At 44.5% G+C, this 10696-nt stretch overlaps 1 protein-coding gene across 2 annotated transcripts; it reads left to right on the top strand.

Moving 5' to 3' along the window:
• The first annotated feature begins 5490 nt into the window (after nucleotides 1-5490).
• LOC124655544 (nudix hydrolase 20, chloroplastic-like) lies at nucleotides 5491-10113 on the top strand. Of its 2 annotated transcripts, none has more exons than XM_047194421.1 (10): nucleotides 5491-5850; nucleotides 5939-6003; nucleotides 6333-6513; nucleotides 7201-7281; nucleotides 7458-7583; nucleotides 8289-8368; nucleotides 8478-8593; nucleotides 8704-8824; nucleotides 8944-9080; nucleotides 9795-10113. In XM_047194421.1, exons 1-9 carry the CDS (start codon nucleotides 5509-5511, stop codon nucleotides 9011-9013), a joined length of 1182 nt encoding a protein of 393 aa, XP_047050377.1. In that variant the 5' UTR covers nucleotides 5491-5508; the 3' UTR covers nucleotides 9014-9080; nucleotides 9795-10113. The 2 variants fall into 2 exon arrangements, with proteins under 2 accessions (XP_047050377.1, XP_047050378.1); XM_047194422.1 differs by having other exon boundaries at nucleotides 8944-9089.
• The last annotated feature ends 583 nt before the right edge of the window (nucleotides 10114-10696 follow it).

Raw genomic sequence — 10696 nt, 5'->3', positions numbered from 1 at the left:
ATATCATCAATCTCATATGAGAACATTAATTGTTGCTAACTGCTTATGCATTAAAGAGGAGTCCATTATCTGTTGTCTATGTTGTCCCGGTATGGATGTCTAAGCTGAGAATAATCAAAAGCGAGAAATCCAATGCGAGCTTTCTCCTTAGACCTTTGTACAGGCGGCATAGAGGTACCCCTTTGTGACACTTGGTTAAAACATATGTATTGCGATGATAATCCAGGTAATCCGAGCTAATTAGGACAAGGTGCGGGCACTATTAGTACACTATGCATGAGGCTTGCAACTTGTAGGATATAATTTACATAACACATATGCTTTATTACTACCGTTGACAAAATTGTTTCCTGTTTTCAAAATGAAAAGCTCTAGCACAAATATAGTAATCCCTGCTTCCCTCTGCGAAGGGCCTATCTTCTACTTTATTGTTGAGTCAGTTTGCCTATTCTTTCTATCCCAGAAGCAAACACTTGTGTCAATTGTGTGCATTGATTCTTACATGTTTACTTATTGCACTTGTTATATTACTTTGTGTTGACAATTATCCATGAGATATATATGTTGAAGTTGAAAGCAACCGCTGAAACTTTATCTTCCTTTGTGTTGCTTCAATGCCTTTACTTTGAATTTATTGCTTTATGAGTAACTCTTATGCAAGTCTTATTGATGCTTGTCTTGAAAGTATTATTCATGAAAAGTCTTTGCTATATGATTCATTAGTTTACTCATTATCTTCATCATTGCTTCGAATCGCTGCATTCATCTCATATGTTTTACAATAGTATGATCAAGATTATGATAGCATGTCACTTCAGAATATATCTTTGTTATCGTTTACCTACTCGAGGGCGAGTAGGAACTAAGCTTGGGGATGCTTGATACGTCCCAAACGTATCTATAATTTCTTATGTTCCATGCTACTTTTATGATGATACTCACATGTTTTATACACATTATATGTCATATTTATGCGTTTTCCGGAACTAACCTATTGACGAGATGCCGAAGGGCCGGTTCTCGTTTTCTGCTGTTTTTGGTTCCAGAAATCCTAGTAAGGAAATATTCTCGGAATCGGACGAAATCAATGCCCGGCATCCTATTTTTCCACGAAGCTTCCGGAACACCCGAGAGCCGCCGGAGGAGGGCCCTGTGGGCCCCGGATGACGAGGCCGGCGCGGCCCTAAGGGGGCGCCCCCTACTGTGTCGTCGCCTCGTCGGCCCTCCGACTCCGCTTCTTCGCCTATTTAAAGGTCCACGACCTAAAACCTCGATACGGAAAAGCCACGGTACGAGAAACCTTCCGGAGCCGCCGCCATCGCGAAGCCAAGATGCCGGGGACGGGAGTTTCGTTCCGGCACGCCGCCGGGACGGGGAAGTGCCCCGGAAGGCTCCTCCATCGACACCACCGCCATCTTCATCAACGCTGTTGTCTCCCATGAGGAGGGAGTAGTTCTCCATCGAGGCTAAGGGCTGTACCGGTAGCTATGTGGTTCATCTCTCTCCTATGTACTTCAATACAATAATCTCATGAGCTGCCTTACATGATTGAGATTCATATGATGATGCTTGTAATCTAGATGTCATTATGCTAGTCAAGTGGGTTTTACTTATGTGATCTCCGGAGACTCCTTGTCCCACGTGTGTAAAGGTGATAGTGTGTGCACCGTGTGGGTCTCTTAGGCTATATTTCACGGAATACTTATTCACCGTTATGAATGGCATAATGAAGTGCTTATTTATATCCCTTTATGATTGCAATGTGTTTTGTATCACAATTTATCTGTGTGCTACTCTAGTGATGTTATTAAAGTAGTTTATTCCTCCCGCACGGTGTAATGGTGACGAGTGTGTGCATCGTGTAGTACTTGGCGTAGGCTATGATTGTGATCTCTTGTAGATTATGAAGTTAACTATTGCTATGATGGTATTGATGTGATCTATGCCTCCTTTCGTAGCGTGAAGGTGACAGTGTGCATGCTATGTTAGTACTTGGTGTAGTTGTGTTGATCTGTCGTGCACTCTAAGGTTATTTAAACATGAATATCGAATATTGTGGAGCTTGTTAACTCCGGCATTGAGGGTTCGTGTAATCCTACGCAATTAGTGGTGTTCATCATCCAACAAAAGAGTGTAGAGTATAGCATTTATCTATTCGTTATGTGATCAATGTTGAGAGTGTCCACTAGTGAAAGTATAATCCCTAGGCCTTGTTCCTAAATACTGAAATCGGCTGCTTGTTTCTTGTTTTACTGCATCCGTTCACTCTGCAATATTACCACCATCAACCATACGCCGGTTGTAGCATCAAGCTATTTTCCGGTGCCGTTACTACTGCTCATATTCATTCATACCACTTGTATTTCACTATCTCTTCGCCGAACTAGTGCACCTATTAGGTGTGTTGGGGACACAAGAGACTTCTTGCTTTGTGGTTGCAGGGTTGCTTGAGAGGTATATCTTTGAACTCTTCCTCCCTGAGTTCGATAAACCTTGGGTGATCCACTTAAGGGAAACTTGCTGCTGTTCTACAAACCTCTGCTCTTGGAGGCCCAACACTGTCTACAAGAATAGAAGCACCCGTAGACATCAAGGACCCCAAAATTGAGTCTCGCAATGTCAATCCTCCCCAGGATGAAGTCATTCATGATGTGAAGCACACCCAACTTAACTAAGCCCCAGAATTTCTTGAAGAAAAACACCGGAAACCCATCCGGGCGAGGGGCCGTGTCCGATTTCATCTCCATGACAATCGATTCCAACTCCTTCTCGGAGAAGGTACGCATCAGGTTCTCATTCTCCTCCTGAGAAACTCTAGCCTCAGTGCCCCAGGCATTGGCGTGTAGGCCACACACCCTAGACTCCTCCGAGCCGAGCAGTTGACGGTAGAACTCGTAATGTGTTGCTGAATGAGTCTTTTGTCCGAGATCACCCCTTGATCCGAGACGAGGGACGAAATGCAGCACTTCCTGCGGCGCCCATTTGCCAACGCATGGAAGTACTTAGAGTTGGCGTCACCGTGCAGGACCCAGCGCACACGGCCCCTTTGCCGCCAATACTCCTCTTCCGCACGGAAAATCTCAAGCAGCTGATGCTCCAAATGATAACGGAACGCCCATTCCTCCTCATCAATCCCAACTGCGTCCGCTTTTTCGTCGAGACTCTTGATTTGGGCGAGAAGGCCCTGTTTAACGTCCCTAGTCTCTTTTCCTTTATTTGCATTCCAGCCTGTCTCAGACCCGAACTCATGAAACTCCACCAATCGACAATATCTCGCCCTCCCACCCTATTGGAGAGGGCCAACCAAACTGCTTGCAGGTTCTCCTGAAAGCCGTGCATCTCTAACCAGCTGGACTCAAAGAAAAATCTGTTGCTCTTGGGTGGAATTCCTTCCCCGGAATCAAAAATAAGCGGGGTGTGGTCAGAGCCGAGACTTGTTTCCGCTGCAACCGAACACAGCGGGAAGTGAAGCTCAAGTTCAGGCGAGATGAAGACCCGATCCAACACACACCTAATAGGATTGAGCTGTTTGTTGGTCCAAGTGTAACGCCCCCCGGTGCGCGGGATTTCTCACAGGCCCCAAGCTGCGATATGTTCGTTAAACAGGTCCATCCTAGACCAGTTAATCCTGTCGTTGTTTTTGTCGTGAGCCGCTCTGATCAGGTTGAAGTCCCCTCCCATGATGATAGGCACCGCAGAGGAGTTCACTTTGTTGGTAACTTCCTGCAAGAAGTCCGCCGAGCGAGAGTGATCGGCCGGTCCATAGATGCCCATGACTCTGCAGCGGAGCCGGTCCACGCGGTAAATGATATCGGTGCATATGAAATACCGACCCCTGTCGATGGCACCCACCTCGAAAGTACTGTCACGGAAGCCCAGGAGCATTCCCCCCGAATGCCCATTGGCAGGCAACCAACACCACACAAACTTGTCCCCAATCTCAAGACTAGTGAGCTCCTGATCCGTGAACTCCTGTCTGATTGTCTCTTGCAGACAGACAATATCAATCCTGTGTGTTCGGAGATAGTCCTTGAGCAAGGTCCGGCGTCCCCTAACACCGAACCCGCGGATATTCCAGAACAGAGCTCTCATTGGGAAACCACTGTGCGACCCCGTGCTTGGCGGGTTAGGACTCTTCTTGTTATCGTCGGGGCTTTTTTCTGGATTTTCTTCTTCTTTATGTGCCTAAGCCCCTTTGCACGACTTCCCCCAGACCCCACTGGGGGAGAGGTCGTGGAGGAGGGTTGAGGTGGATCTTCGCTCCGCACATCTCGTTTCTCCTCTTCTTTCTTCTTCAGCTCCTCAGCTGCCGCTCTGTCTCTTGCTAGAGCAAGCTCCGCTTGTTCAAGTTCCCTAGCCCGTAACAAAGAGAGAAGAGGGGCAGGGTTTCCAGCAGCAGAAGGGAAGACAATGCAACTATCGCGCGCGACCGAAAGTAAAGAGGCATCCGGAATCTCTTGCAAGATAGTGAAGTTCTCGACTGATTTGGACGTACCTGGGGTCTTCTCCACCGCACGCTGGATGGCTTTCTCCAGGATGGGAGTCGCCGACGAGCCCGCTCCCCGGGCGCTAGTCCTTGCCGCCGCCACCGGCGACGCCTTGCTCCTTGGCGCCCTGCTGATCGGCGCCGCCAGTTCCGGCACCACCGCACCTTCTGCGAAGAGTTCCCCTTCCAGCTCCTTTTCCTCGATGCGCCGGGACTCCACCCCTTCCTTCGCCAGGACTGAATCGCCTCCATCCGTAAAGTTGAGTTGCTGAGCGACCACCTTGAGGGCTAAAGAGGGGTGATCCGTGTTTGCTTTGCTTCTACGCTCCTTGGAGCGCATGGCCTGCGGATCCGACTCCCAAGTCACTGGTGTGGTAATGCCGGCCTCGACACGATCTTCTTCTGAGAGCTGTTGCGCCTTCCAGAGCGACGGACGGCTCTTCACAGATTCGTCTCTCGCGAGCGGAGACTCTTGGAAGGAAACAAGCGATGGAGACAGTTGCTCCCCACCAGAAGAGACCCTTTCCCCTGAAGGATCCGGCCGTGCCTTTGCCGGGTGCAGGATCTCCGCAAGAACCGGAAAAATGTCCCCTTCCTCAGTCAGATTGGACCCGTATTGCGAGAACGCCGTGGTTGGCAGCTTTGGTCCGGTGTCACCTGGTTTCTCCTGTGCAGCATATGCGGGAACGGACTTGCGTTGTGGGACAGACGTGGAACCCCCCTTGCCCTTGGCCGGGCTCATGTCTTTCTTATGCTTGCCCCTGCGGCCATCCCAGCCCTCCCCCTCCGATTCCTCCAGCTCCTCATTGCCCTCCTCCGACAGTTTCCTCTGTGGTGGTGGTAGGGGGTCAGAATGTTTGAGTCGTCAATTTGGGTCGGCTCGCTAGAAATGCCCTAAATACATCTAAGTTTAGTCAAACTTTTGACATTTTTTTGTGTGAATAGAGGCATTCATACAGCCATCATCGAGATGTTTTATGCTCAACGATTGCAACGTTTGGTTTTGTTTTCCCCCAAAACGGATGAACAATAGCCCCGGTGCAGAGAATCACAGACAATCGGCATCTCCGCTAGTAGAAGCGCGCGAGCCAATCACAGAGAATTTCCAGTTTTCCAGCATGGCCGCCATAGCCACCTCCTTCTCCGCTGCCGCTGCTGCTGTCGCCCGCCGGAGATCCCCTGCCCGCATCCAGCTTGTTGCTCGCCGCCGCCTCCCGTTCTGCACCGCTGCCTCCGCGGCACCTGCTGCTGCGGCGGGCTTTAGTTGGGCCGACGCCCTCCGAGTTGCCAGCGAAACCGGGATCGGCGACGAGTCCGACCTTTCCGGATACTTCCAGAAGGTCGACATCTGCAACCGAGGACTGGTAAGTTCCCCCCTCTTGTAGGCACCAACTGCACAGGTGTGTGTATGTCTGCAACTGTCTCAGGTGTGGGTTTGTTCGGGTCACGCAGGATAAGAAGGGACAGTTCGTGGAGTTCTTGGTGGAGGATCAAGTGGTGGGGTACATCCACAAGGGGTGAGTGTGACATGATAAACATCTGCTCTCCTTTTTACTCTACGTTTAACATCTATATACTCTGCGAACAAATTTGTGCCGAGGAAACAATGGCGGAGCCAAGTTCATTTTTCTGGTGTAGTATCATTTTTCTGTAAGCAAGCAATCATGCACTAAATGAAGACGAACAGAGCTTGCATATGATAGCCAAGCTAGATCTTGTTCTTCTGGGGGATTGAGTGTTCCGGTTTGGCCAAGTGGAAGTCTATGAGGATATTGAGCAACTTGTCATAGTTACATCTTTGAGATTCTAGGGTCTGACATGTTTAACTTGGTAATTCTAATTTCAGTTTTACCGAACACCTGAGAGTCTTCCATGACGTTTTTACCATTGTCTCGGGCCACAATGGCAACAGCACTGTGGGGCATGTGACTCTCCACCCATCGCTTAGGACTCCAGAAGATCGAACGCTAGCCATTGGAGATGTCATAAAAGGCCTAGGAGAACTCATTCCTGGTATACGCAATGAGGTACTTGCCAGAATCGGACATCTGAATTATTCAACTTTGAACTTCTGAAAATTGCGTGTTTTCTAATTTGCCAAATTTAGACAACTTCATGACTACATGAGTGTAGCTATAAGCTAATGGTACTGTAATTATGTGGTGTTCAGGTGTCATACGATTAAAATTAGCAGATTAGTCTGGAAAGACTTCTTGGACATAGTTGTATGATCTTTTCCCAAATGTAGGAAACTAACCTGTTTTACTGTCACTGGCTCACTGCATATCCCCACTATGCTATCTAGGTAGATCATGGTAGTGACATATTTACTTCATGGTCAGGCTATCTAAACCTTGCCATTTTAGATGGCTTTTTTTAAATTATTTTCTCTTTGTAATGAATAATGGTACATACTTTTTACCAGTTCAAGCTTTCTTCAAGGTCGTCAACTGGTTATAACTTTGTATGTGATAGTAATGTTGGGAGACACTGTATAACATTCAATTCCCCATCCATTCTTTATCGCGAGTGTTCTTTTCTTATGTTTCCTCATGCAATGTTGTTGGCTTTCATGCTATATATTAGGTTCTTTCTATCTATTTTTCTGATACTATTTTTGAGGCTGTTTAACTTATTTTATCACCTAGCAAATCAACCTTAGGTGCACGTTTCCTCTTTGTTTTGCTTGTCTTACAATATTTTGCAATATGCAGCTCTATCCAGTAACCTCATCTTATGGCATGCCTGTGTACTTCTCTCTGGAACGTGCTGCTGCTCCCTACTTCGGCATAAAGGTTTGATATACTTGTAGCATGTCCTTTTATATATATATATATATGGTGTCTGTGTTGTATTCTACACCTCTCATGGTACTCATGATCGATCTTCTCGTCTGCGACACAAGTTGGATTCTTGCTAGCTATATTCCTAAACAGCCTTCTCTATTTTAAGTCTTAGATCCTTCTGGCAGGCTTATGGTGTTCATATGAATGGGTACATCGAGAAGGATGGTGAGAAATCTCTGTGGATTGGTAAGAGAAGTGATGTGAAGCAAACCTACCCTGGAATGCTAGATCATCTTGTTGCTGGTGGCCTGGTATAGTTCTGTTTTTTCTATTTTACTATTGAAGTCTTTTGGCACTCCGTTAGCACTTCTATTGAAGAAGGGTAGCTGTAATTACTGGTTTATCTTCAACATTGTTTATAAGTACACCAGTCATATAATGCGTTTGGTACCATTTTCATTTAAAAATATGAAGAAGGAATCTTGTATGCATTAGATGATAATATTTGGATCTCCTATTTCAGAATATTAATATCTAAATAATATGCATGAATAATATGCACTAGTCCTGGACATATTATGAAGATAATGGTGAATGCTCCTAGTTAGACCTATAGCCTGTAGATTGTTGCTAGCCATATGCCTAAATCAGTATGATAAGAATTTGAACTTTTTGGGTATCTATTTAATCTACCTTAAGTTTTTAGTAAAGGAATTATTGACGAAAGAATACGTCCAGACTTTCTGCAATTCTCTTTTTCTTACTAATTTATCTGGTATAAAATATTCTTAACTCCTCCCAGTTATAGTGTTAGTTAAGCCAGGTGACTTCATATGTAGAAAGTTAGGCTGCTTAAAAAGGTATTATTTTGAAGGAGTTATAATATTGCATGGAAATAAAGGTTAAGGTCTTGGCTGGCAGGCTCAAAGACTTCGGTTGCAGATATGATGCATGATGCCCTTGTGATTTTCATGTGGAAGTGTTAGCTTACATTTATCCCATATGTAAATTTTTAGCCATATGGAATCTCCTGTAAAGAGAATATCATCAAGGAATGCGAAGAGGAAGCGGGAATCCCAAGATCCATGTCAACCAAGTAACGTGCTAATTTCTGTGAGAAGTTCTAGTTTTTCTGTACCTATCATACCTCATTTTTTGCTGTGTGAAGAACCGAACTCATGAGTATCAATGTTTGTTTTTGCTAGTGCTACTTCTGTTGGAGCTGTATCTTACATGGATATCGATGGATTTAGATACAAAAGGGATGTTCTGTTCTGCTACGACCTTAGACTTCCTGTAGATTTTGTTCCTAATAATGAAGGTATACAATGCTAGAGTGTGAAAAAAATGCTAATATTCTGTTTTCCCATTGATACAAATAACATTCTGGCAGGCAAGATATTAACCAGTGCATTGCCAAACATCTTGCAGATGGAGAAGTTGATAGCTTCAGACTAATTCCAGTTTCACATGCTGCAAACATTATCCGGAGGACAAATTTTTTCAAAGCAAATTGCAACCTTGTGATCATTGACTTCCTCTTCCGTCATGGGTAGTATATATGCCATATATTCTTATTGTCCTGACAGTGCAATTTCAACAACAAATCTTGTCAACTGTTGACATGGTAAAGAAATCTTCTCAACTGTTGACATGGTAATCTGCCTTCAGGTATGTAGACCCAGATTGTAATGGGTACCTGAAGCTGCTGACAAGCTTGAGGGGCGGTGATTGTTCCTAGGGCTCGCGGTTCACAGTTCAAACAGAATCATCACAGATTGTCAGCATTAATTGCTGTTTTCTATGGAGTAAGCTGGATAATCAGAATATTATCATGAGATTCCATATTAACTTTTAGTACAGAATTTACAGGCACATTTTCTTACCTCTAAATGTTTTTCTTCGCACATTATATTGACTCCTCGGTGAATCAAGGAAAACGAGGAAATGGGGTCATAATAGAGAAACAGCAAGAGGGTCCTAGTAGCATATGATTATGCTATTTGTAACTTAGCAAAAATAGTACTTCTAAGTTTTTAAAAATTGTGAAAAAACTCATAAATGCAGAGTATATATAAAAACATGCACATATGGATTTTTGGTAAAATAGTACAACCATTTGGGCTCATGGAAACGGAGGGAGTATAAATTAAAAAGCTTTATAATATTATGTAACTGTAACTTCCTATAGCTGAATCTGCAATAACTTTTTTTTTCTTAGCTCAAATATTTTCCTACCATTCATGTGCCACATGTGCATGTGTGTACATATCTTGTACATTGCTTCATTGTTTTCATATTTTTTAGGAACTTATAGATATGATTTTTCATTAAGTACTGTATCATGATCATATCATCACAAAATTCGAACGTGATAAAAGTAACTCTTGTTCAGTTTAGCTAGATGACTTGCGTCGGTTGAACTATCTATTAGACATGTATTCATGGTGATGATCATGGTTTGTTTAGGCTTGCTTGTTTATCTTTTAAAATAATTTTCAAATCTTTTGTGACAACTGCAGGCCTGAAGCTGGTCCTGGTTTTGTTGTGAGCACCAAGGTTGAGTCCCCTCTCATCTAACAGAACAGAAGTTTGATATCACTATTTATCAAGTTGTGTTAAGCTTTGATTCATCACCAAGCCGGACGGCTCCCTCATGATGGCCGCTTGGCCGCCCGAAGGCCAGCTATTCATGGTTATGCTTCTTTAGATGCATTTATCAGGGTTGCTCCCGAGAAATTAATCCATGTACATAATCTGCTTTCTTTTTTGGCATGGATCTTAATATTTTTCTCATGGGTGCGTCTTTTGGGATGAATTTTCATGGGTGCTTAACATTAAGGCACCGCAGTCCGACGACATGGAGCCATGGAGGACACATCATCTTCGCATTATCCTTTCTCATAATATCATTGTGAGCATCTTGATGAAACACATCCAATTGTTAAACGAAGTCTTTTGTCCCTTCTCCACCAAAACATCAACCAACTATGAGAGATACTATCAGCTTAACTGGACGAGGAGAATCGAGGGCCATGACCAAAGTAAAAGGGAAAGTCTCCCTAAGTGTTTTTGGTGTTAATGATAGCATGATTAGCACACTAATTAACCATGTGATTAATCTCCATGGCAGTGTCTAGTCACTAGAGAAACTATACTATTAGGATGGGGTCTACTTGAAAAGGTAATGGGGGGACAAAGTCACGTACACTTGTCATATTGCACTCAGTAAACCTTCCTATGATAGAGAGAGCACCCCCATTGTCCCACTTGTGACATCCAGATTTTGGAGGCCGGACCCTTCGAGTTTAGCCTCGAAGTAGGAACCTCCCCCCAGGGGGAGAGCTGGATACTGCCCAAGGCTGGTGCTAATACTTGCTTAGTGGTGCTGATTACCAATGATTTTCATGATCATAGCTTTGAA

Source organism: Lolium rigidum, chromosome 5 (assembly GCF_022539505.1).
Source record: "Lolium rigidum isolate FL_2022 chromosome 5, APGP_CSIRO_Lrig_0.1, whole genome shotgun sequence".
NCBI lineage: Eukaryota > Viridiplantae > Streptophyta > Magnoliopsida > Poales > Poaceae > Lolium > Lolium rigidum.
Note: the sequence above shows the minus strand (reverse complement) of the source record. Positions and strands in the feature narration are given on the sequence as shown.